This window comes from Diospyros lotus, chromosome 10 (genome assembly GCF_014633365.1).
Source record: "Diospyros lotus cultivar Yz01 chromosome 10, ASM1463336v1, whole genome shotgun sequence".
Taxonomy (NCBI): Eukaryota; Viridiplantae; Streptophyta; class Magnoliopsida; order Ericales; family Ebenaceae; genus Diospyros; species Diospyros lotus.
Window position 1 is genome coordinate 25,148,629 of NC_068347.1, and position 27,901 is coordinate 25,176,529.

General features: G+C 38.9%; 1 protein-coding gene across 5 annotated transcripts; it reads right to left on the minus strand.

The window, feature by feature from the left end:
* Nucleotides 1-1,007: 1,007 nt before the first annotated feature.
* On the minus strand, nt 1,008-27,901 carry LOC127811494 (nicotinamide/nicotinic acid mononucleotide adenylyltransferase). Of its 5 annotated transcripts, none has more exons than XR_008025699.1 (13): nt 26,293-27,900; nt 26,032-26,152; nt 25,676-25,757; nt 24,759-24,832; nt 23,772-23,857; nt 22,642-22,725; nt 22,385-22,469; nt 18,685-18,764; nt 17,986-18,087; nt 5,325-5,383; nt 5,072-5,214; nt 1,339-1,370; nt 1,008-1,204 (listed from the first exon to the last, which is right to left on the minus strand). XR_008025699.1 is itself a non-coding variant. In XM_052351413.1 (12 exons), the coding sequence occupies exons 2-11, from the start codon at nt 26,036-26,038 to the stop codon at nt 5,115-5,117; spliced, it is 759 nt and encodes a 252-aa protein (XP_052207373.1). In that variant the 5' UTR covers nt 26,039-26,152; nt 26,293-27,901; the 3' UTR covers nt 1,008-1,177; nt 5,072-5,114. The 5 variants fall into 5 exon arrangements, 1 of the variants encoding a protein (XP_052207373.1); XR_008025698.1 differs by having other exon boundaries at nt 1,008-1,177; nt 26,293-27,899; XR_008025700.1 differs by having other exon boundaries at nt 1,008-1,177; nt 27,495-27,600.

A 27,901-nucleotide genomic window follows, 5' to 3' on the forward strand; every position in this document is an offset into this window, starting at 1 on the left:
ATACATATATATATAATTACCTATAGGTATAAACCACCACCAATCGCCAATTAAAAAGAACCTTCTATGCACGAACCCCACCATCTAGGTAACAATGGTTTCCCATGGTGAGAGAAAGAGCAAGACACAAAGAAAAGCAAGCACAAAAAAAGAAACACACGCACACGTTTTTTGCCATCAAATCAAATCATGGGAGACTTGAGTCACTATACTTTAATTTAAAACTTTAATTTTTTATAATTCAACCATTCTTTTAATTTTTTGTCAAATTTGTTAATGAACTAACATAATATATATTAATAAACCTCAAAATCACTTTGATTGAGAAGTTGATGTTAGTTTTAATATTAAGTGACTTTTGAGTTTATATTACATCAATTTTCGTGTCTAAAATTTGACCCCAAAAAAATTTTAAAAAAAAATTAAAATTTAGTGTCTATGATAACAAAAGTTGAAATGCAATGATTTTGTTATGAAGTGTAAAACTCAAGGACTGGTAAAATAATTTACTCGAAAAAATATTTATATAAGTTCATTGCAAATAATAAAAGCAGTACCCGATTATTCATTTTTCATTCATCAAGTTTGGAAAGATTTATCTACTTTACGTGACACAGTATAAAAGCAATCCCGCAAAATGACTTCATTTATTCTTCACTCTCCATTCTTCAATTTTGGAGGGATTTACTTTACATACGCGACACTTACCGGCATTAAAACAAAATTTCAAAAAAAATACATAACTTTGAGATGATGTTTTGAAAGATCCCAAAAACTGTTAAAAAGGCCCAAAAACCATTTCGAGCTAAAACTGTTTGGCTCACCATCAAAGCTGACAGAGAGCCTGAAAAGGATGGTTTATATAAATGGGTAATTAGTTTATTTGACTAAAATAATGGATTCTCTTTTGCAGTAGGGTCAACCCAGTAGTTTTAATGGAGTCGTTTCAGCTATTTGCAATGAAACCCCTGAATTTTAAAAGTACCTGTAAAGGTCTTTATAAGTAGTGCCCAAAAAATTATCACTAAATTCTCATACTTATTTAAAATCGACATGACACCCATTAGAATACAGAGTTGTTTCAAGAAAGTTTATTAACTGATTTAAAAAAAATAATAAGATGGTGCAATCATAATCAATTTAAGGACTAATTTTGCTGGCCACTCCCATCCAGAGCCTGAAAAACACACATCAGATTGATTACCTGACAAACAGTTTGAGAATATTTTTAGGACTAAAAGTAAATATGATGTAAGAACAATTGAAGCACCTAAGGCTATTTGGCATGTAAGTAAAATGGATTCCTCCTAATTAGAGAGAAGGGAATTAATTAGTTACCTTAATTTAAGAACCGCCTCTTCAATAACAAGCTACAAGATAAGAAAAACAAAGTACAGATCAAACGAGTTTTGGAGCAAGAAATACCAAAAAGACCCAAGAGCTAACTCATTGGTAATAATAAAGGAATTACAAAGAGAAATAGGAAGATCGCCTGCACTGGCAAAGCCCCATATTTCAATTGCATAGTGGAAGACCAAGAAACAGAAATTAGTGACAAAAATGGCTCAACAAACGCCTGACAAGTTTTAGCAGATGACAAACTCCACATAACTAAACTAAAGGCATTCATTGCAACATTCAAATAAAGATATACAGAGATTATTGAAAAAAAAAAAAAAAGAGCTGATGGAAGAGTACGAGGGGGAGGATACAGAAGAGGAACGGTATGATATAACGACTAGTAGCAGGAAAAAAATTTAGGATAAAAAAAAAAACTCTTCAATCACCATACTAGAATATGTAGAAAAGAAAAGGGCAAATTTAAAGGAATATTACAAAGAGAAAACAAGGGACACCTGGACAAGCAAAGAACGTTTTCAATTGCATAGGACAAAGGAATGGAAATTAGTTACATAAATGGCTGAACCACACAAAACTAAAGTGAAAGCTTCATACATTCAGGTAAACACACAAAAAGACTTATTGTCACTTCAACTCACGGTTATGTCTCTGGCATGCCACACAGAGGAACAGAACAAGAGCCAACAAGTAGATGAAAGAGTACGAGTAGAGGAGAAGAAGGAAAAGGAGATGGTGATGAGGGACAAGAAGAGGAGAGAAGGAAGAGATTGAGGCACATGGAGCGGAAGAAAAGAAAACGTACCCAGAGGAGGAAAGAAGATTAATAAAAAGAGAGAAAGAAGGAAAATAACAAAGAAAAGAATTGCAGCAGAAGACCAGATATTCATTTGAGTACTCATTATCCAACACAACATCATAGCCAGGGACACAAAAAAAAACAACCAAAGTACAAGAAAAAAAGATGTAAAACTTGTCAAAATCAACACACATGTTTATCTAGCAGAGGCAACATCACAAAAATGGATGCAAAGCCATCCCATTCTATGAAATGGGTGGTGGCATTCACCAACCACTTTGCTGTGGTTGCTTCTGGACCATCCACCTCCTCTTGCTCCTCCATCGTCCACCTCTTCCTCCTTCAATTATGTAACTTTTTATTCTGATAATCGAATTTTATTTTCATTCAATTTTTTAAAATACTTTTAGTTTAAAAACCGACAATAAATTTTTTTAAGATCAATTCAATAATTAAATGCTTTTTTGGATTTCTAAATAAGAATTTTCAATTTTATAATGTAAAAAGGGCATTCTTGTCACTGGCTTATTTTTCTTTTACATTTCATAGAAATGAAGGCATACCAAACATGGGAATGGAATGGCCAATCCATTCCTACCTATACCAAACATGGCAATGGAATGGAATAGCCATTCCATTGCATTCCCATTCCATTTCCCTCACCCTTCATTCTATCCAACAAAACAAAACCTCAGTGTAGCCTTTTGGCAACAAGGCAACCAACCTAGCCGTCTAGACCAACTTTGAAAGTATAAACCCAACAACAACCAACAGTAGACTTGCCTCGAGGAAGAGATAACTAGTCCCAAGTCCCATTGGAATGTAAAGAAAACATTTTTTCAACCATAGCAACTCGCCACCCCAAATGAGAAACGTTTTTGTAACAGTCTCAAGAATAGATACAAAAGATAAAGAAGAGATAAAAACAATATATCTAGGAGATAAAGAACAATAACTAGCGAAATTTAAAATGGGATGCTAGGTAGTACATCGACGAGTACCTTTACAAAGAGCTCGAGGCAAATCAAGATCAGGAGGTGAGGAGACAAGCTAGAGGGAGAAAGCTCAACCCCTGATCTTGATTTGCCTAGCGGATGAATCCACAGGTTGCTCCATTGGTTTGTCTACTACTGGCTCAACTGGAGGGTCCACATGTGAAGGACAACGCTGATAATTCTGAAGTTGAGGCAATCAAAGCAAGAGGAAGATGGAGGTGGAGTAGAATATGGAAGATTAAGAAAGAAGGCAAGCAAAGGTAAACTAGATGACACCAACTTGGACAACTCTGATGGCAGGGAAAAATAAGGAGATGACTCAAAAAGGTAACATCAGCAAAGACAAAATAGTGAGCTCACTTGGGAGAATAGCATCGATACCCTTCTGAAGACAGAGATAACCAAGAAAACACATTTAAGAGACCAAGCAAATAACTTATTGCGACCAGGAGCAATCTAACGAACAAAGCATGTATATCCAAATATACAAGGAGGAATGGAGTACGTGTCAACCCGAGGAAAAAGAATAATAGAATAAGGGACCTAATCGTTAAGGACATATGAAGGCATATAATTAATCAAATTACACACTATTAAAAGAGCATCATCCCAATATTGGAAAGGGACATACATCTGAAGGAGTAAGTGCGTGCAGTTTCTATTAAATGACGATTCTTCCTTCCAATGAGTTTGGTGAGGAATCCCTTTGGATGATATGTAAGATTTTAGTGCATTATCACTATGAAGAACATGAATTGGCTCATCAAATTGAGTGTGAATTTTAGCACAAAAGATGGTAAAGATGGAAAATAATTTGAAAAGATTTTTCATTAGATATACCCAGGTAATTTATGAAAACAATCAATAAAGACAACAATACTGAAATCCTTGTTATGAATTAACACAATTAGGATCCCACACATCACAATGAACAACTAAAAAGAGAGAGCTAGCACGTTTATTGACTCAACTTGGGAATGAACTACAACTATGTTTCCCTAGTTGACATGACTCTGTTATGGTCCATTGCAAGGTATGGGACTTGTCCCATATCAAGAAGTATGGGCTCTTGGTGTGGGGTTTATAATTTCTTAGGCACCTCCCCTCAACAGCTAGTATTTGAGGGTGAGTTCTACCTAAGGGGTGTAACAATGGTATCAGAGCCAACTCCATGGCTCTCGGTGCAATCGAGCGGCAATGAAAGTGACGTCGGCATTGCAATGTTCGTCCAAGACTAGCTAGGCTAGTACACAGCCTGTCATAGTGGGTGTCAGGCTGCAGAGTGTGGTGATATGTTATGGTCCATTGCAGGGTATGGGACTTGTCCCACATCGGGAAGTATGGGCTCTTGGTGTGGGGTTTATAACCTCTTGGACACTCTCCCCTCAACGGCTAACTTTTGAGAGTGAGTTCTATCCAAGAGGTGTAACAAACTCAAACTCTAAGGTAGGAAAATTAGACAAACTTAATAGTACCTTGTGATGGGATTCTACAAACTTTAACAATACCTTGTGAGCATCCAGAAAATATTCAATGCAACCATCATAGACCAGTTATATCTTGCCATGTATAGAAATCTTGAATGACAATGGATAGTAAGTGATAAATTCAAAAACAGAAATAGAGTTTATTTCTATCCACTACCATGTATTTAAAATTTGTATACATAACAAGATATAATTAGATCGTGATAACAATACCACTTCAACATAATCACATGCTATCACGGTTACGTTGAATATTTTCTCGTGAGCATTGCAGAAATTAAAGACACGTCAACTCATCCTTATACATGACTTCCTACAGCATTGCAGATAAATAGTAAAAGAACACACACAGCATTGCAGATAAATAGTATAAAGGAAACAAATAATTTATGGGATTCTTAAAATGCCACCAGAAATAAAGGAGCTGAAACCTGGTGGAGATCCTTAAAAAAGAGTTGTTGCAGATTGGATCCATTAGTCAGAGGAGTTGGAGTATAAACGCTGCTGCTTGATATAATCAATCACCTCATTGGCTGTTAAATATTTTACTGACCGCCCCCTCGAAATGCAGTCCCTGTGGTATACATAAACACAAGAAAAATTAAGTGGGCCTCTAGCTAGTTGATCTCAATTAAGGAGTTCAATTTATCTTCCCCATTTGATTTTTGAGCCAAATTGGTTTACCTTATTCGTGTTGAACTGATGTGGTTTGGGACAAGTTCATCCACAACTTTGATGTTATTCTGCAGTAGTATATAAGAAGCACAGAAAGATGTAAGCCAGTTGTGAGAGTGATTGAGAGAGAAAACTTGAGAGATTGGTCTCTCAATTCTATTATTTGTAGGCTAATTACAATGGATGGAGCTAATTATGGAGCTAATTACAGCCTAAATTATGGAGATTAGTTGACTATATACACATTCTATACATGGAATGAAATAAATCTAACACTCTCCCTCAAACTGGAGCATATGTGCTAAGCTTGTTACAAATATAATTTATCCAAGAACCCCTGAGTGACTTTGTGAAGGCATCTACTAGTTGATCATTGGAGTTAACAAATTCAGTGACAATAACACATTCAGCTAGTTTTTCTCTGATAAAGTAACAATCAATCTCAATATACTTGGTCATTTCATGAAATACTAGATTGGATGCGATATGAAAGGCAACCTAATTGTCACACACAAGCTTCATTAGAGACGCTTCACACAATTTTAGTTCTTGTAGGAGTTGCTTGAGCCATATAAGCTCACATGTTGCCAATGGCGAAGCCACGTGAGGGCCCGATTGGGGGGGGAGGGGGGCAGTTGCCCCCATTGGGCCAGATTTTTTTTAAGAAAATATATATTTTTTACAATGGGTTACAACTGAAAATAAAGAAAGTTATTTATAGTTTATTACTAGAAATAAAAAAAAAAAGTAAGTATATAATGGCCCAGTAGTAACCATCACAGCATTTTTTACAATTTGCTCATAATTTTATTTTTTTACAAAGATGATGCAAAGAAAGCAAAGTATTAAAGAAAATTGTGAAGCAAAGAAAGCAAGTATGGAGGAAATTTATATTAAAGAAAATAAAAAAGTTAACAAAGCAAGTATTGAGCAAATTGATGTTGCACTACTTCCTATGGATCTTGGGCTAAGAACTCTAATAATGAATTACAATGTTAATCTTCGAGATCAATTAGAAGAGCTTACTTGCAAAAAGGTCTATGTCAGCTCAAAATCAAGACGATTCATTCCAGTTTAGTTGAATGAATTTGGTGATTGGTTAGAATATAGTATAAGCAAAGATATCACATTTTGCTTATACTATTATCTTCTTAAAACAAATAATGAGAAACAAGGAGGTGGTGATTCTTTTGTGAAAGAAGGGTTCGGTAATTTTAAAAAGAAAGATAGATTTCAAATTCATATTAGAGATGTCAATAGTGCACACAATCAAGCTCAAAACAATTGTGAGGCCTTAATGAATCAAGAGTAAAATATTGAGACAATTTTCTTCAGGCAATTAGAACAAACATGGTGTGATTATCGAATTCGTCTGAATGCATCAACTGATTGTGTTTGACTTCTTTTATGCCAAGAACTAACCTTTTGTGGTCATAACGAGTCTAAAGATTCAAATAATCAAGATAACTTTCTTGAACAATTGCAATTTATAGTATAAAAAGCCGTAAAAAATAATTGTAAAAAAATTATACATTTTAATATTATTATTATTATTATTATTTTATTTTTAAAATTATATTTTTTGTATTTAAGTTTGTCCCCACTAAATCAAAATTCTAGCCCCGCCCCTGCATGTTGCATTAGTCATGGCTCGATATTCTTCTTCAACACTTGACCTTGCTACCACATTCTGCTTCTTGCTCTTCCAAGAAACCAAATTACCTCCGATCAAAGTATAGTACCCTGAAGTAGATCTTCAATCACAAGGAGATCCTCTCCAGTCAACATCTAAATAGCAACAAATTTATGAGTACCCTATCCTCATAAAGCAATCCTTTTCCTAGCGCACCCTTAATATACTTCAGAATATGGAGAACAACATCCTAGTGAGAGTCGCATAGGGAGTTGAGAAACTGACTAGCCACACTAACAATGAAAGAGATATCTGGTCTTGTTACTATGAGGTAATTTAACTTTCCCACCAGTCTCTGAAATTTCCGAGGGTCTAACAATGGCTCCCCTAACCTGGTAAGAGTTTGACATTAGGATTCATTGGAGTGTCAATTGGTTTGGAATCTAATAAACCAGTTTCTTCCAGGATATCCAATGCGTACTTCCTTTGTAATATAGAAATACCATCTCTCGACTGGGCCACCTTAATACCCAAGAAGTATCTGAGTTGTCCCATGTCTTTTGTCTAAAAATGTTTGAAAAAGTGCTCCTTCAGCTACTATCACTCCCAATGATGATAATGTTATCTACATAAACCACAAGGTTGATGCATTGTTGTGATGGTGAGTGTCAATAAAAGACAGAGTGATCGGCTTCACACCTGGTCATTCCAAATGCCTAAACCACAATACTAAACTAGCCAAACCACACTTGAGGAGATTATTTCAATCCTTAGAGAGACTTACTGAGTTTGTAAACTAACCCAAACTCCCCCTGAGTAACAAACCTAGGTGGTTGCTCCATGTGCACTTCTTCCTACAAGTCATCATGAAAGAATGCATTTTTAATATCAAACTGATTGAGTGGCCAAAGATGCATAGCAGCCAAAGAGAGGAATAGATGAACAAAGGCCATCTTGGCCACCGGAGAGAATGTATCACTCTAATCCAATCTGAAGATTTGAGTGTACCCTTTAGCAATCAAACGCGCTTTAAGACGATCAATAGTTCCATCAAGGCCAATCTTGGGAGTAAAAATCCATCGACAACCAACTGTGGTCTTTCCGTGCAGGAGAGGAATCAGTTCCCATGTCGCATTGGAGTGCAAGGTTTCTGTCTCATCAATCATAACCTAGCACCAAATAGGATGAGACAAAGCTTCACCTATATCTTTAGGAATGAGGATAGAGGAAAGACTCAAAACAAAGGCACAATAGGCAAGTAATAGGCAGTCATATTTCAAAAAAAGATAAATAGGGTAAGGATTAAGAATAGATTGTTTACCCTTGTGTTGGGCAATAAGGAGACTATCTAGGTCCAAATCCGTGGCAGGAGGAACGTTTGGTGGAGAAAGTGAGTCAACATAGGTCAACTCAGTCGATTGGCTAGCTCTGGTAGCAAGTCAAGGATGATGATGGTATGTGAGAAGAGGAGGATTTGTGGAAGAAGAGATAGGTGAATCCTCTGAAGGCAAGGAAGGAGAATAAAAGGGAATGGGCAAAACCTAATCAATGCTTTCTGAGTCGGGCTGAGCAATCGAAAAGAAAGACTGTCGTTCAAAGAAAATGACATCAACAAACATGATGTATTGATTTAACTCAGGGGAATAGCATTTATAACCCTTTTGTAACCGAGAATAGCCTAGGAAAATACATTTAAGAGCCCTAGCAACAAGCTTGTCCTGTCTAGGAGTCAAACAATGCACAAAACAAACTCAACCAAAGGTACGAAGAGAAAGGAAAATAGAGTGGCTGAGTAGGAAACAAAATACTATGAGGGATTTGATCATGTGACTAATAAGATAACAGGTAGTAAGAATTGCGTCACCCCAAAATTTAAAATGAAGATTAGCATGCAATAATAGAGTTCAGGCAGTCTCAACCAAATGATAATTTTTTCTCTCAGCTACTCCATTCTGTTGTGGAGTGTATGGACAAGAAGATTGGTGTAAAATGCCCTAAGTAGCCATAAATGTTGTAAATTGAGATGAAAAATATTCTAGAGCATTATCACAACGCAAGGCACAAATAATTTTGCCAAACTAAGTCTTTATTTCAACACAAAATGTTCGAAATATGGAAAATAACTCTAAACGACTTTTCATTAAAAATATCCAAGTGCAACGAAAATAGTTGTCAATAAAGGTAACAAAATAAGAAAATCCCAAAGTAGAGTTAACACGACTAAGACCCTATACATCTGTGTGAATAAGAGAGAAAGGGGACTCACTCGATTGGGGACTCTACGGGGAAAATAACTACGAGTGTGTTTTCCACATTGACAGGGCTCACAATCTAAAACATATAGAGAGGAAAAACTTGGAACCAAATTCTTGAGTTTAGAGAGACTCAAGTGACCAAGGCGATGATGGAGGAGTTCGGGAGAGGTGAGGCTAGTGCAAGCCACTAGTGAACTAGGCGTAGCAAGATGGTAGTGACCTTGTGACTCATGCCCAATGCCAAGCATCCACCCCATACCCTGTCCTATACACAAATAGAGTTATGAGTTGAAGGCGACTAAACAGTTAAGGGTTTTAGTGAGTTAGCTAACATAAATTAAATTAAAAGGACTACCAAGAACATATAAAACAGAATTCAAAGATAAAGACGAGTTGGGTGTGATTTGGCATATCTCTTTAACTACAATTTTAGTGCCATCAACAAGGGTAACAGTGGATAAAGCATTAAAATAGGTAAGAGAGAATAAAAGAAGTTTATTACCACACATATGGTCAATGACACCAGAGTATAATCCAAGGACCAAGAGATTAACCTTTAGCAATGCAAGCAACGGAGTTACCAGTTTAAGACTATCATGCAACTTGGAATTTCAGGAAAGCATCATACTCGACTACAGATATAGGTATCAACTATGAACCCAATGAAGATGGGGCAGAACTAGGATCACTTTGAAACACATTAGTTGCACTGGTAGATGATGCAGGCGAAGCAACTGGGCGACTATATTTCTTCTAGCATTTTTCTTCAAGATGACCCATTTTCTTGCAAAAGGTGTACTGTGAACAACCATTACTACGTCCCTTATTTCCTCCTGAGTTGGAAGCCTGAGATACAAGAGCTAAATTTGGATGGAATGGTAGCAGTAGATGAAGGGAACACATTGTGCGCACCTATCATGTTCAACAACATTTGAAAGAATCCTTCATGGTAGGATTAGTAGAGCTAGTCAGGATTTGATGTCTAACAACGGCAAATTTAGTTTCAGTTCAGAGAGAGCAATAACCATAAAAAATTTCTCTCAGTGTGCAATTTGTTCAACATGAGTTGTAGTAAAAGGGAGAAGAGCATCAAATTCCTGCATGAGTGCTCAAACTTGCCCCCAAATAAGATTCCATGGAGATCTCTGTTGACCTTAAGACCACCACACTCACAGCAAACTATCCCTCAAGAACTCACTGATTATACCCCAAAACAGACACACAATCACTCGATAGAAATACAAGAATAGGAATAGAAAATAGCAATAAAACACAATGAGACACAAGATTTTATCCTGGTTCAGTCTCATAAATGAGACCTACATCCAGACTGCCTTAGACCCATGAAAACCCCACTATCTTGAATCCCTTACAGCCATTACATGAACTAGGAAACCCTCTCTTTCCCTCAGTCTATAACCCTAGACTAAATAGAGAAGAAAACCCCCAAGAGAAATACAAATTAACCCTTCTCTCGGCCTAGCACATTCTCGCTCAACTCTCTCAAGATAACCCAATGTTTTCATGCATTATTTCCGAGCCCTCCCAGCCCTTATTTATAGATCATAGAGGCGGGCAAGGCAGTTACTACCAACTGCCCATCCTGACCGAAATATAACTAACTTTCGGTCAGCTTTACACAAACTAAGCAACACTCAATTCAATAGGAAAATATGCTAACAGATTTATACAAGAAAAGACTAAGTACAGAAACTAATCTAAGACAAATGTCTTCACAATCTCTTGCTTGAGGTTTTTGATATTAGAAACCACAGTATACAAGTGTTGGATATCATTAGCACAACACTCTTCAACTTCTTTCCATACTTCAACACAAGTTTCAAAGGAGCAAAAGAGCTACAAGATTGACGGATCTATCAAGACCCAACGGTGGAAAAGGTAGTTAAAGGTTGTAACCATAGGCTGTTGATATAGTTGGAAGACTATAACAAATAACAGTGGGAGAATTAAGTGGTTGTAACGATTGAGGACGGGCTTATATAAAGGGCTTCCCCTCTCAAAAAGAACTATCGATGAATACTTTGATGAATTTACAATCTATTCCCTCTCTCAATTTCTCTCTATTCCTTCTCTCTCTCTCTCTCTCTCTCTCTCTCTCTCTCTCTCTCTCTCTCTCTCAATTCTCTCCCTCTCGTTCTCTTTTTCTCCCTCTCGTTCTCTTTTTCTCCCTCTCATTCTCTTTTTTTCTCTCAAAACAAACCCTAATTCTCCTCACCAAGGAGAATTTACCCTCACTTTGTCAGGTTGAGACCTTGACAATTCGTATCAGAGCTGCAACTTGGGGTATAATCCCAGCCTTGAAGCGAGTGGAATCTAGCCCAAATTCCGCCGACTTAGTTTGAACTTGTGGCGAGTCTTATTGTAGCGAGAAACGAGGAAGACCCAGAGAAGTCTGGCCGAATTCCACTAATCTAAAGGCTGGACAACCTTCGTTGGGTCGACTCTGTGAGGCAAGCAAGACCGACGTGAAGCGAGAAAGATCCAGAAAATCAGAGGGCCGAATTCCTTAACCAAGAACAAGTCGACATCCACAAACAAACCTTGGAGGTGAACGAGGAGGCACAGGCGACTCAGTGGTGATCTTGGATTCAAACAGAGAGGCCAAGTCGACCCATCCATAAAATTGAAGGGAAATACTAGGTGGGTGTGGGAATTGTAGAAAGGGTGCCAGGAGCTTGAATCTTGTCTTCCGGCAATTTAATTCAAGCAAGAAACGATGGTTGATTGCACAAGATTAAAGCAGATGGAGCTTCAAATCCAGCAAGTAAGCGCATCAATAGCAGACGTCCAAGGGAAGGTTGTGGCCAACAACGAAGCGATTGAACAGAAGATTGAGCAACAATTGACCGCAAGTTGGATCATGGCGAGCATGCAGGAGGAATTTTATGGGCAATTTCAAGAAGTTAAGGATCAAATTCAGAGCTTCATGCTCATGTTTGTAGGGCAAAACTCCGCCAAATTATCAACTGAATTCCCTCCAAGAGAGCATTCGGAGCCAGTTCTGTTCGGGCTAAGAATGGGACCAAGAACCACAGAAATGGTGAAATTGGAGGCAGAGACACCAGCGATGGAGGAACCCATAGCCGATCAAGTCAGAAGGAATGCGTTGCTGCACTAAATCGCTCTACAGAGTTCGCGAGTGAGGAGACGGAAACGATAGTGGCGGAGGAAGTTGGCCATGGGCGAGTGGATCGGAGGACAGTTGGGCCACCAATCTCGCATTCATCCCAATTTCCTATGCCCAAATTAGACGTGCCAATGTTTGAGGAACAAAACACACATTGGTGGGTTCGGAGGTGTGAAAAATTGTTCACTCTCTATCAAACACCGTAGGAGTAGAAGATAATGCTGGCAGTAGCCTACTTGAATGACATTGCCGATTCTTGGTTCCAAGATTGGTATGAGTCGCAAGAAGGCAACAACTGGTCACAATTTGTGGAGGCTTTCTATACAAGGTTTGGAGACCGAAATTTAGGGGACGCTATGGAAGAATTTAACAAGCTGAAGCAAGTCAGAATAGTGCAGCAATATCAAGAAAGATTCGAGGAACTCAAGTCAGTGATGCGCACAATGAATCTAGGATCAAGCAAAGCCTACTTCATTTCAAGTTTTATAAGTGGGTTGAGTGACAAATTAAGGCCAGCAATGAAGATACAACGGCCAAAAACGGTCAGAGAGGCAACTGAAATTGCAAGGCTACAAGAGATGTTGGTAGAAGCTTTGGTAAAGAAACAGCAGCTTCCTTTTCACAACAATCAATTGGCTTTCAACCGTGAGGGTACAGAAGCAGGGAAATGTGGCCAAAACATGAAGGGCAACGTTGTTCCGTTGTTCCACTTGTGGCAAGGGAAAATCCATCATTCAAAGGTTGTTCCGAGATCTTTGAGTAGCGGAGACAAGTTGGCCTGTGTTACAAGTGTGGGGATCAGTACGTACTAGGGCATCAATGTAAAAAACAACTGCTAATGTTGGAAGGAGGAGGAGAAAAGCTCACATATGATGATGTTTCACGTGAGGAAGAATTAGTGGCAGAAGAAGTAGAGGATGGAGCGATCTCCTTACATCCATTGAGGGGGTTAGTGAACAGTAGGACAATCACGATGGAAAGGACGGTGAGAAATCAGAAATTAATGGTTTACTCGATAGTGGCAATACGCACAACTTTATGGGCGAAGAAACAGCAAAGAAATTGGGATGTATGGTTGAGAGGGTGCATCCATTGATGATGACAATTGCAAATGGGGTAAAAATGGTAAGTAGGATGGCCTGTATGAATTTCCACTGGGAAATGCAAGGAGAAGCATTATCCATAGATTTACGACTACTACAGCTTGAAGGATATGGCGTCGTGTTGGAGGTGGATTGGATGTAAATCGTTAGTCCCATCCGCTTTAATTTCAACAAGATGGAAGTAACAATTGTGAAAGACGAAAGATCAGTAACTTTGATGGGGAGTGTGGACAGTGGGGAATGCAAGATAATAACCAGGAAGGGGTTGAGGAAGACTATTAAATCACGGTTGCACCAAGTGGCACAACTCTTTTCTCTACAAACCATGACAGAAAATAGGAGATTCACTCGTAAGACAAGCAGTGCTAGTAACAGTCAGCAGCCCAGCTTAATCGATATGGCAAATTGGAAGAAGAAAGGTTGGCTAGCTTCTCACTTTCTTGGGGACAAGAAAGTTCTGAACCAAGGGGTATTGTCAGGACCCTATAGTGGAAAAGGTTATTAGAGGTTGTAACCATAGGCTGTTGATATAGTTGGAAGATTGTAACAAATAACAACAGGAGAGTTAAGTGGTTGTAACGATTGAGGATGGGCCTATATAAAGGGTTTTCCCTCTCAATAAGAACCATCGATGAATACTTTGATGAATTTACAGTCTATTCCCTCTCTCTCTCTCTCTCTCTCTCTCTCTCTCATTCTCTTTTTCTCCCTCTCGTTCACTTTTTTTCTCTCAAAACCAACCCTAATTCTCCTCACCAAGGAGAATTTACCCTCTATCAGGCTGAGACCCTAAGAGGATCAATGGATTGCCATAGGATACTACACAACTGGGCATCGACTTGTTCCCATTTGGCCTGGTTGGCTGCCAGCACACTTTCAACCTTTGTGGTAAGATGATTAGCTTGACCTTGTCCTTTGAACCACATTTTGGCAAAAGCTGCCCATGAGAGATAGTTTGGCAGACCCTATCAATTTGATAGTGGTGATCTTAGGAGTCCCAAGGTTAGAGACAGCCAAGGTTTGAGAGACAAAGGCTTTAAGTGCTGAAACGGGAGCACCAGGGGCTGGGATGATCTCAGACACTATGAAATTTTAGAGTAGGGACGTTAGCTAGATGTGAGGGCAGAGGCCAGCGTGTGAGAAGTGCCACTGGCAGGACTCGCTAGTCAGCAGCATTAGCTAAAGCTGGCAGTCCTCCTTCTCATCTTCACCAAGAAAGAGATTAGTAGCGGAGGCCAGTGTTTTTGTAATGGTGAAAGGCAACACGCTAAGCTTGGAGGCAATGGCCATTTCTAGCAGGATAGTAACGGACAGTTGGAGGTCCAATTTGGGGGTGGCCAGAAGTAGGACAATGACAGACGGCTGTTGGAGGTCCGATCTAGGGTGGTCGGAAGCAGCACAATGACGGACATGCCTACACGCACCGGCGCCTAGAGGTGGAAGTAGACTGTGTTGTGGCACATGGGGGCACGTGCCTTCACTAGTGGAAACGCAGCACCAAGGGTAGGTCGATCGGAGGTGTTAGGGTGATAGTGTGGTTGGTTTTTGGAAAAGGCACTGAAAGAAATGCCAACAAGCTAGGTCAACTATGGGTAAGGAGAGAGAGTGGGTAGAGAGAGGAACAATAGGGTTTAAGTGCCACTACAGATAGACACAAGATTTTAGGGTTTTCTCAACACAACTTTGATAGCATGTGAAAGTGATTGAGAGAGAAAACTTGAGAGATTAGTCCCTCAATTCTATTACATATAGGCTAATTATAATGAATGGAGTTAATTATGGATATAATTATGTAGGTAATTACAACCTAAATTATGGAGACTAATGTCACAACCTAGAGTTGGGCTAGCGTTTAGAAAGGAAATTGAGAAGAATTCGGGGGGGAGAGAGTAGAATTGAAGGGAGAGATTGAGCAAAAACAGAGAGAATAGAAGGAAAACAGAGGAAATCGAGAGAGAGATATGTAAGGAAAGAAGCTTGAATTCTGTATTTCATTTCCTAGTCCATTCTTTACATACTATAGCTAAGGGCAAATATCTCTACCAGAGGGGAAAGAAAATTAAAAATACTATCCTTGGAATGTGACAAATTTTCCCCCCTTGAAATGTTTCTTGCCCCCAAAAAACTTATTACTATTGAGCCATTGTTCCTTTATCTAAGCCTTCCATATTCAGCGACTATCCTTTGCATTGGCGGCCCGTACTAAATTTGTCCCCACATTTAAAGCATAATTCAAGCCTTCTCCTTGGCTCCATAATAGGAGGTTTGGTTGCATTAGGGTTAGTGTGAACCCTAGGATGTTCTTTTCCCTGAGTTAGACCTGAGGCTACAATCCAAGCATTTTCTCCCACCTCCTAACTACTCAGAGGATAACCTTCTAATAGAGTTTCATGCCTCCTGAAAATAGCTTCTAATGCAAACTCCAACATTCTCGCCTTCTCAACAACCTACTACATTGTTTCTAGCTGCATCATCTTCACAATTGGTTTTAATTCATCATCCAACCCACTTACGAAACTAGACACAAAATATGCTTCATTCAAGGTCGAATAAGATAAGATCACTAACAATTTCAACTCCTCAAACCTGGTTTGATACTCTTCTACCGAACCTTTCTGCCTTAGCTTATTGAATTCTTTGATGACATCCATCCTAGTTCTTTCCTCGAATCGCATACAGAAATCGTCCACAAACTCTAGCCAACTCAACTCCGTCCTCCTACTCCACCCTTAGAACAATACATCTACTATGTCATTGAGATAAGTGGCTGCCAAATTCACCTTTTGTCCTTCTGCCACTCTATAGTGGTAAAAGAATCGTTCACATCTCCGTATCCGCCATCTTGGTTTGTCTCCTTCAAATACTAGAATGTCTAGCCTTGGTAATGGGGTGTGATACTAACTCACTTGTGCTCCCCTAGTGGAATTTTTTAGTACAAATTCCGATCGTTCCTCTATTTCCAAAGGATCAGGGAGCAAGCTGCCGGGATCTTGCCTTTGTTAGAATCAGAACCGAGGTGGGCCTTGGAGAGAAGTTTGCTAGCAGGCTCACGTTAGGGATTCTAGAGAACAAACTTAGGATAGTGTTTAGCTGTAGTCTAAAACCAGAGAATTCTTCTCAAAGAATAGAGGAGTCTTCTCTCATATTTCTCTCCACCACCATTGTCTCAACTCTGCCTCGACTCACTTCCTCTTAAATTTGACGGAGGCCAAGTTCTAATGTCTCCAAGCTCTCCTCTATCTGCTTCTGGTTTTGTCAAAGGCCCATCTCCATCGCATCCAATTGCATCTACAGTTGCTTCATCCTCGCTCCTTCCGCCATCACTGGATTCACCTATTACTTTTGATCACTCAACTACCCAACTCACCGAATTTGATCGATGGTGATAACCAATCGGAATTATGAAAATTCCGATCGTCTTCGCTCAGTCGACTTCCAGGTCACTGAACCTAATCGATGGATATTTTCAATCGTGATGGCACTAAATTTCGATCGCTCAGAATTTGTTGCTGGTTGGAAATACTCAAAACTAAATGGTTGGGGTTCGCCTAGCTCGGAATAGCTTCAATCAGATTTGTTGTTGCTTGTCGTTGACTTGATTGCTCGAGCTCCATTTGCGATCGTTGTGATTCAATAATTGCTCCCATACCTGCTTCCACTTTGTGTCTTCCTTTCTTGCCAGAATCGGCACCTTCGTCTCACCCAATCACCATCTAATGGTCAGAGGACCATTGGCTCTGATACCAAAATGTCACAACCAAGGGTTGGGCTAGGGTTTAGAAAGGTAATTGAGAAGAATTGGAGGGAGAGAGATCAGAATTGGAGGGAGAAACTGAGAAGAAACAGAGAGAATATAAGGAAAATAGGGGAAATCGAGAGAGAGAAATGTAAAGAAAGAAGCCTGAATTCAATATTTCATTTCCTAGTCCATTCTTTAGATAGCCTATTTATAATTGAAAGCAGATTCTAGAAATAGCACCCATGTGCTCTTCAATAGAAATCATAACCACCTATGGCTAAGGGCAAATATCTCTAACAAAAAGGAAAAGAAAATTACAAATACTATCTTTGGAACGTGACAACTAATTGAGAGTCTGAGACTAATTACCAGTTGACTATATACATATTCTATGCATGTCTAAATACAAGAAAGGAAACAAATCTAACACCAGTGATTATGGAAAACCATTAGGCTTCTCTTTTATCCAGTGCAATGCAAGCATTATGCATTATGGTCAAAAATTGATATATTTTTATGTTCATTGCCTAAGAAAAGAACACTGTCAATGCTTTCAATTCAAACTAATTTCAAGTAGGAACCCCATTAATTCTCTACTATGAGATCACAAGTTAATTCTAAGCCAAAAAAAAAAAATCACAACTTAAGTTGATCAATGCATTTGTCTAAACAATAAAGGTATAAGCTCTAAGGCAGAGCAACTTAGTTGCCAAAATTAAAGTTCTGCTAAAGTGATTCTCCACATATTAGGAGAGGGGAAAAAGGAGGAGCAGCAGAAGAAATGATTATTACCCTGTACTCATTTAAAATCTCATCATTAGAGATGGTTCTCTCAATGTCTTGACCTTCTCGACGAATGCAAACTATACCAAAGTCTCTACATATGGCTCTTACCTAAAAATATAAAAGATGAGCATTTGCATCAATTACAAAATGCAGATAATCACTGCCTAAGGACTCAAATATTCCATTACCACCCCATCACTTCATATGGAGGAAACTGCAATACATCAACATGGATAAGATGGTGTAATTGTAACTCATATGCTTATGTTCTCACTGTTTACTTTTCTTAAAAATGAGAAGGTCAGGTCCTAAATTCATTGCAAAGGATTATAATGGCCATTCTGTTTAATTTTAAGCCTTCAATGTCTCCAGAAAATGTTGTAGCGAAGTGCAATGGAAAAGGCTTGGCATCTTTATGGCAGGGTGGCAAAATTATTATTCTTAACATCAACATTTGTCAAAATAGCATGCAAGCAGAATTTTTATAACATGAGCCCTCCATCCAGAATGATTCAGCGGTGGAACTTCTGAAATACAAATTGCAAGGGTGGGTCTTTTGATATAAAATGGAAGCACCATAAAAAGCCCCCACTCTGTATGAAGATTCTATACATAACTAACATTTGCTCACATTATTTTAACTTTTTAATATTAGGCTTTAAATTTTCTATTGGTTTGAGTTTGTTGTATGTCACAAAGACTTACCTGCTCAGGAATCCAGACTCCAGGAATGCTAAAAGATTCTAGCAGATCAGAGCCGCAAGCAAGCATGACCTTCAAAGGTCCTATGAGCAAGGTAAGAGAAAAACAACTGAGTCATGATATTGGCACCAAATTAGACTAAACACTTCTAGACGTGCAATGACAGTCCAGAAGTGAAAGATTGTGTAATAAAAAGCCAATGCAGTTAAAAAAGAGAAAAGGAATACTGTAATAAAAAGATAAAAGCAATTTTATAAAAAAAATAATAAAAGAAAACAGCACTTTTTAAGATCATGGACATCTAAAGATTAGGCAAGGCAAGCATTTTAAACCGTCAGCCTGTTGGTAAAGCTTCTGATAGTAACAGGGTTAGAATTCCGTTTGCCAACTTATATTGGAGATAGGTGGGCCTTCACTAGTACTTCAATTCACCAAGTCTGGTCAAGAAAAAATCTTGAGATATCAAAGAAACAACAAATAATAACTAATGAACTAAAGAAAGTGGCTTGAATCATCTTATCGAGTATAGAAGCGCAAGAGAATAATTGTGTCACACCCTCAGGTTGAGCTAGGGTATGAAAAGGGAATTGGGAAGATTAAGAGAAGAATTTGGAGGGAGAGAGAAACAGCAAGAAAGATGAAGAATATTCGAGAGAAAGGGAGAGAAAGATAGCAGAGAGAGAGAAATAACAGAAATATTCAATTCATTCCTTCCCATGCCCTACCCTCTAATAAGTCTCGGATCTGAGACTTGTGCAATTCTGGAATGTTTTGTAGCCATGGGAGAAATTTGAATTGAGAGGGGGAATTTTGAAAGGATGAAGAATTTAGAGAGAGAGAAAAGAGGGAAAGAGAATTTGAAGGGAAAGAATTATGTATTATCTCATCATAATTTCCATCCTCATACATCTGGTTCCCTTTTATAGGCAGCTCTTCAGTTGTAACTCCCTTAACCGAAAGAGTACAAGTTGTTACACCTATAACTGCTAGTTACAACAGCTGCTTATTTACGAGCATTAGACTAATTACAATTACACCCCTAGCATACCTTGAGGCTCTTGACACCCTCATACAGCTATGGCTTATTTATAGCCTCACAACCCTTGCAGCCATGTGCAATACAACTGTTTGGCCTCTGCCCATGCACCCATGTGTAGTACAACTATAATCATAACCACCTATAGCTAAGGGTAAATATCTATAACACAAAAGAAAATTACAAATACTACCCTTGGAACGTGACAAATCCCCCCCCCCCCTCTGAAATGTTTCTTGTCCCCAAGAAACTTATTACCGTCGATCCATTGTTCTTTTAACCAATTCCGACTGGCTCTCCTACTTTGTTATCTTCCTCCAAGCCTTCCATATTCAGCAATTGTCTTCTACATTGGTGGCCCGGACTGAATTTATCCCCGCATTTAAAGTATAATCCAAGTCTTCTCCTTGGCTCCATAACAGGAGGTTTGGTTGCATTAGGGTTCTCTTTTCCTTGAGTTTGTCCTAAGGCTGCCATCCAAGCATTTTCTCCCACCTCCTAACTGCTTCGAGGATAACCTTCTGTTAGAGTTCAATGCCTTTTAAAAATAGCTTCCAATGCAAGCTCCTACATTCTTGCCTTCTCAGCCGCCTGTTGCATTGTTACCGGCTACACCATCTTCACAATTGGTTTTAATTCGTCATTCAACCCACTTACAAAACTAGACACAAAATATGCTTCATTCAAGGTCGGATAAGATATGATCACTAATGATTTTAGCTCCTCAAACCTGACTTGATACTCCTTCTACCACACCTTCCTACCTTAGCTTATTGAATTCTTCGATGACGTCCGTCCTAGTTTTTTCCTCAAATCACATACAAAAATCTTCTAGCCAACTCAAATCCGCTCTCCTCCGACTCCACCCTTGGAATCATAAATCCACTATGCCATTGAGATAAGTGGCTGCCAAATTCACCTTCTGCCCTTCTGCCACTCTATATTGATAAAAGAATCGTTCACATCTCCGTATCCACCATCTTGGCTTGTCTCCTTCGAATACCGAAATGTCTAGCTTTGAAATTGGGGTGTGATATTGATTCACATTTGTTCCCCTAGTGGAATTTTCCAATACAAATTCTGGTCGTTCCTCTTCTTCCAAAGGATCAAGAACATGCTACCAAATTCTTGACTCGGTCAAAATCAAAGCCGAGATGGGCCTTGGAGGGAAGTCTGCTGGAAGGCTCGCGTTAGGAATACTAGAGAACATACTTAGAACGGTGCTTAATTGCTATCTAAAACCAAAGAATTCTTCTCGGAGAGTGGAGAAGTCTTCTCTTAGATTTCTCTCCACCACCATCATCTCGACTCTACCTCAACTCACTTCCTCTTGAGTTTAACGGACGCCGAGTTCCAACGTCTCCAACCTCTCCTCTATCTACTCCCAATTCTATCAAATGCCCATCTCTATCGCATCCAATCGTATCTTCAGTTGCTTTATCCTAGTGTCTTCGGCCATCCTTCAGCAATTTGCTTAATTTTTGCCTTTAATTCACAGAGGATTGCCAGCCACGTCCACTGTGGTGATCGCTGATGGACTCGAGTCTTGTGGATCTCCGATCTCCTAGATCTTATCAAAAGTTTATGGGGATCAGCAATCGCTCTACCACTACTTCCAACCGCGCCAACCTTAGTCGCCTAAACCTACTACACCGAAAACGCTGCATAGCTTCAAAAACCCACCTTGCACCTTGCAATTACCTCCGTTTCGCGTCTCAAAAATTTTGGTCCAAGAATCGCTTGCTCGTTCAGAATCTACTACTAGAATACCCAGTCAGACATCGTCGGAATAACAACCAGAATAGTCTACATCATGGTCAAGAATTGACCGGCTCTGATACCAATTGTCACACCCTCGGGTTGAGCTAGGGTATGAAAAGGGAATTGGGAAGATTAAGAGAAGAATTTGGAGGGAGAGATCAAATGGGAGAAAGAGAAACAACAAGAAAGATGAAGAATATTCAAGAGAAAGGGAGAGAAAAATAATAGAGAGAGAGAGAGAAATAATAGACATATTCAATTCATTCCTTCCTATGTCCTACCCTCCCATAGTTGTGGCTTATTTATAGCCTCACAGCCCATGCACCCATGTGCAATACAATCGTTTGGCCTTAGCCTATGCACCCATGTACAGTACAACTGTAATCATAACCACTTATAGCTAAGGGTAAATATCTATAACACAAAAGAAAATTACAAATATTACCCTTGAAACGTGACAAATTGGAAGGCAAAATAACGAAAATAAAAAACTGAAAGGTAAAGTTATGGGTTGAGGTTACAAGAGCCAGGCATGATGGCCTTGCTTTTGGATTAATCAAGAATGGTCTTTACATATTATATAGAACCTAATGCAAAAGAAAGACACACATCACCAAACACAAGAAACCAGGACTGAGGCTTGATAACTTGAATTAAGAATGATGTAAAAACTGAGGCTGGCAACTAGAGTGCCTTTCAAACAAGACAGAAACTTAAAAATCATAAAGTAACTATAAACACTCATGTAGGAAATGAAAGCACTTCAAGCAGCAAAGTCCATTCAAAGCCAAGCTTTAGTTTGCAAAATGATATAGGCACACAGCATTCCTTAGAGCCCTTGAAGTAATTAGCCAATGTAAACTAATTGGTCAAAAGTCAACAAAGAGTTATGGCCTGTGACCTCACCTCCAGATATCTTCTCACCCTCACTCAATGAGGTCCTGATTCTACACAGAACAGTCAACGTGCGTTGGAAGGTATCTTGACTGGCCTATTACAAAGACCCAATAGTTCAATCAATTTTTAGAGACAATAAACACGAGACGAAATAAAGAGGAGAAAGAGAAAAAAGTGACTGTGGATAGATTCAAAACTTGTAAGGAAATTGTGCCAACTCCAATTCAGTAAGAGAGAGAGAGAGAGAGAGAGAACAAATAAAAAACCTCCCAGGGATCCACCATTATGAACTCTGAACTTCTGCAAGCTAGGCGACACATTTCAATACGATGTTTAGCAGGTATAAGACCCTATATAAAAAGATAACCAATATAAGAACACATTTGCATTGACCATGTTGCAGAAGTTGTATTCAGTGGAAGAACATCTGATATCCAGTAATGTAAAACCATAATAATCGCAACATACAGGAAGACTGATACTCAATAGGACAAAGTATCAAGAAACTGCATGAACACAAAGTTCAACTAACCAGGCAATGGTAATGGAAATTCATGGTCATAGTAATTGCATCTTAACACTTCCCATCAGATGATAGATTCAAAAGAAAATTAAGCAATTTAGTTGAAAAATGAAAATAGATTCTCCAACAGTTCTATGTGAAATCTATACAGAACCAATATTCTCTAGACTCTACCACTTCAAAGTTGGGGGCACATCAAACTCCATGATGGTATGAATAATCCCTTACTACCCAGTCAGCAGTTCTTTAGTGCTCCAAATATAATGTATACTCCCCACTTACTATGAACTTGAGAAATTATATTTTGATTCTTTTTTCCTACATAAGAAAATACAGTATTCTAGGTAATGATTCCAAACATTATTTGAAAGGTAAAAGAAGAAATCCTGACATTAAAGCATATCAGTCCAAGAATTATAAAAATAAATGAAATATCCATCAATTCATTTTTTGGGCAGTAGAAACAGATAAACAGATAATAAATGCCAAGAAGCTGGGGAGGGGGGGGGTGTGGAGTGGGAGTTGGTGAACTTGCAAACCTCTATCTATTAGGAAATTGGACAAAGTATGGGGACTTCCCACTAGCTTGGTCTGTGGTCTAAGTCCAACTCCATTAGACGTAAGTGAATCCAATAGTCCCAATAGATGCAAGGGACAAGATTTGAACTCCCATCACAGGTTCTCATAATAAAGGTTTTGGACAACCTTAGTGGTTAGGGAAAAGGATTGCTTCAATTTTCTTAACTTTGCCTGTTTCATTAGTGTCTTGGGCACAAAGTTAGTAAAATGCTTAATGTTCACATGCTGATGTTTCTAAAGCCCTTTTCACTAGGAAACCAAAAACATGCTACATAATATTGCTGCATTGCATACCTTTTTCTTGTAGGCATCATTGACAGGAGACATGTAACCTCCAATTACACAAAATCCGTCCGAGTTTAATGCATCTCTAGCCAGCTCTAAGTAAGCAAATTCAATGAACAATTTTTTTTTAAAAAAAAACTCAAAATATTTCAGAGTTAAACAATAAATTCATATTTAGAAAAAAAAAAAATCATTAGTTCCAAATAAGATTTATCTATGAGTTTAAAAATACCAAATCAGATATTAATAGCATGCTTCAAAAGGAACAAGAAAAAGGATTCCTACTTATTCAGTGTCATGGTTAGCAGGCAAGATTGAGATTTAATAGTAGGGGTTAAAAAAATATCCTTATCTAATCTTCCTATAAGCAGTGTACTTGCCAGAGTTTTTTTCTCTCTTCTATTTGGATCTCTGTGTTCTATATCTTTAAACGCTACACAACAGAGGCAAACCCTTTTTCCTTCTTTTGCAGCACAACAGAGGCAAACCCCTTTTTCTTCTTTTGCAACTGATACAATTAGCTTTATTCATAAAGAAATCCTATTTCAGAAAGACCAAAAATAAATTTTAAGTTACACAATAAGATGCCATCAATAGCCTGTCCATCAATATATCTATAATTAGTTGTTATAGAGCATGAACTCTAATAAAATAATAGTAAGCATGAACTCTAATAAAATAATAGTAAGATGTAAACTTTGTACACAAAAAACCTTATGTGCTGTCATCTAATAAATGCTCTTTATAATTATTTGAACATAAACTACCATTCTATTTTTGTAAAGTATTTGGTCCTAACATTCTACACTTTGAAACCATAGACTGACACTAAAACCCATTGAAACAGTATCTTCGTATGGATTTAAGTGTTAAGTATAATTAATGAAGGCAAAACCTTCTGTTCTGACAATAACAGAATCTCACATAGTAACAACTTTGATAAAAAATCTATCGTTGTTAAAATGCAAAAACAAATCAAGGTTATAAAAAACTTACCAAAAATACGCAAGTGCATATAAGTAGGAGGATTGAAACTTCCAGTCGATACAAGAACTACATACTTCTTGTCCCTAACAGAGAAAAGATAGACAGAGACAGACAATAACCATGTTTTACAAATAACAGGAAAATAATATTATATAAAAAGGAAAACCATATTATTAAATTAATCTAACGAAATAAAACTGACTTGGAATAGGTCGAACGTAACTAAGCTCCCAGAAAAGACATTGATAAGATTGAAACTATGTGAATAAATTAAATAATTTAAAGAAGCACATTACCTACACTGTCAATCAGAAATGAACAGACCCTCCTAAGGTGAAATAATAAGTACAAACCTAAACCCTAAACCCAGTGAAGCACACCTATCAGCTTCTTCTTTCAGATTATACATTAGCTTAAACTGATTGGCCAATGCCTAGATTGGCAGCAATACTGACATAACACTTAGCTTCATGGGATCAAAACCTCCAAGTGTAGTCAATCCCATGATTGATCATTCTATGCACATGCTGGTAATATTACTAACTTCTAGATCAACTTATCATGTAAATTATATCATTTCAGTTTTAATACTATAATAAATGGCAATTATTTAGTATGTGAAGATTTGATGAACCATAGGGGCCAATGAGTAAGGAGTAGGGCTTATTCAGAATTTAGCTTCTACTTTGCCAGTGTACAGATTGCTCAGAATAGTATATCATCTATAAATAAAAGAAAGAGCTTTAAAATGGATGACGTCATTATTGGTTATGCAAGACACATGGAAGAATTATACTGCAGTCTCTAGTAGTCATTAAAATTTAAAGAGAGGTAATTATAAGCAGATAGTTTCAGCCACTGAAAAATATAAAATGAATGTCTTAAAAATAATAAAGGGAAAGAACATTTTTACAAATTAGACTCACTCGGATCCCTTTTTTGATGATTCTTCTGGTTCTGCAAAGCCGAAAGACAATTTATCCAGTGGCAGTTCGACATTTATATAACCTAAAGAGATAGAGAGAGAAAAAAATTAGAGCATCAATTGGCAGCAAAAGTTGCGGTTGATCACTAACATACCAGATTCAACGCTTTATAATTTCTTGTATTCAATTTGTCCAAATTAATGAAGTACGATCAAACAAAGTAGATGAACAATACCAATTCTACTGTCATTTTGACATTTTCTTACCGGAAAAGAAGGCAATTGTCCTCTCGGTTATATCAACAACGAAACACAAAAGCAAACACACATATACAGAGAGAGAGAGAGAGAGCCAACCGGACATTGTTGACAAGCCGAGACGAAAGAGTAGCGGCGAAATTCTCTCAGTAATCAAATTTTCTCTTCGCTGAACTCTACGAGAACGCTTTGTCTAGCGTTCCAAACGGGATATGACTATCTAAAAAAAGGAAAAAGGTTACATTTAGTACATGAATTTTGGTATATATACCTTTTTTGGGTCAATATAATACACTACCTTACAAAATTGGTCAATTCAGTACAAATCAGAAATCGCTAAAACATATTCAACCCCCTTACCTTTTTCTGTTTAAGCAAAGAGCACCTATGTGCCCCCCTCAACTTCTAATTTGGAGCCTATTAGGCACCAACTTTTAATTTAGACCCATCAGCCCCATCATAATCCAGTCAGCAATGCGTGTGGAATAACGCGCAATTGAGGCGCGTGAGAAATGAAAGGAATCCCTGCAACTGCCAATTTTGCCCTCACACTATTTCTTAATTTACAAAATTACCCTCTCCTTCATCTGGGCAGCTAGCTCGTTAATGGCGGACGAAGGGCTGGATGGGCAGCGATTGACGGCGACAATGGACAGACGTCCGGCGAGTATGAGTCCCAAAGGACCGGCGATGCGAGATCGACCAACGGAGGGAGGGGAAGCAATAGTCGTCGGTGACTGGCAGAGGCGACGGAGGCGAAGCTTGACCGAACAAAACAAAGGCGATCGGCGGGGAAAGAGGCGGTCTGCGACGGGGGCGGCGGACGGCGATGGCGAGGAAGAAACGACCGGCGAAGGGGCAAACGGCGAGGCGGCTGCTGCGATAATCGGAGAAGACGAAGGGTCGCCCAGATCTCGCTGAAGAAGACGACCGGACGCAGCAATGACGGCGACGATAGCGGCGGCGTCGGCCACTAATGGCGGTGCGGTTGACGGCGACAGGCGCAGTCGACGGCGGTGGCGATGATAGCGGCGGTCAGTGGCAGAGAAGGCAGAGCTCGTGTATGGCACGCAGAGAATGAGGACACAATGAATCCCAAATTGTATCTTAGAGGGACACAATAGGTCCTGCTGAAGTGCACAAATTTAACGAAAAGTACAGGGGGCTGGCAGCGTCTTTACCCAATCAGGAATCGTTAAACTCATCTGACGGACATAACCTAATTTTTATAGCAGAAAAAAAAGAGTACCAAGACTCGAGCCACAGCGGAAGAGCATGGGCTCCCTATTCCATGCTTTGGCGAGCAGAATAACCGCCCGTTGGAGATTCAGATTTGTTCCAAAAAATTCCAATCAATTGATATAACAAACATCTGTATGTGTTCCAATCAATTGAAACACTTTCACTCACACATAGAAACCCTTTCACTCAAATACATTAGAAATTGATGAAATCCAAGCAACACGAAATTATTGCACCAGTAAACACTAAAGCAGAAGTAAGGAATAAGTAACGGTACACCCGTTGTTTTAGTGCGGATTGGATTTGGACGATTGTCCAACCTAAAGAGGGATGGAGATCGATTGACGAGATGATGTAGAGACAAGGAGATTGTTGATCTGACTCCAACAGGTCGCCAATCTGCTCGTCAAGCCAAATCAATAGCGATCCAACCGGTTTTGGAGACCTCCAACGGTGCTCATCATCGCCAAAGTTTTGGCGAAGCCCAAAATCGTCGCCACAGTTGGCGATCGATTTCGCCCAAGTCTGCCTCGCTTTCTCTCTCCCACAATGCCGGAAGAGGACGACTAGACACGGCGGATGAGGAAATCGGCCGGAGACGACAAGTTGCAGATGCGGCGGAACTGTTGCAGACGTGGCGGCGGCGGCGACGAGCTGCAGATCCATCGGCGACGACGAGCCAATTGTTCGGCGGTGGGTTGTTCGGAGCGTGTTGTTCGGCGACAGG

Bases quoted from the DNA above. Each gene is read 5' to 3' on its own strand.
- LOC127811494 (XM_052351413.1), bottom strand. The intron at 18,765-22,384 runs GTGAGGTCACAG...CCTTGCTCATAG, and splicing joins GGGTGAGAAGATATCTGGAG to GACCTTTGAAGGTCATGCTT. The intron at 5,384-17,985 runs GTAATAATCATT...ATACTACTGCAG, and splicing joins AGATTTTAAATGAGTACAGG to AATAACATCAAAGTTGTGGA.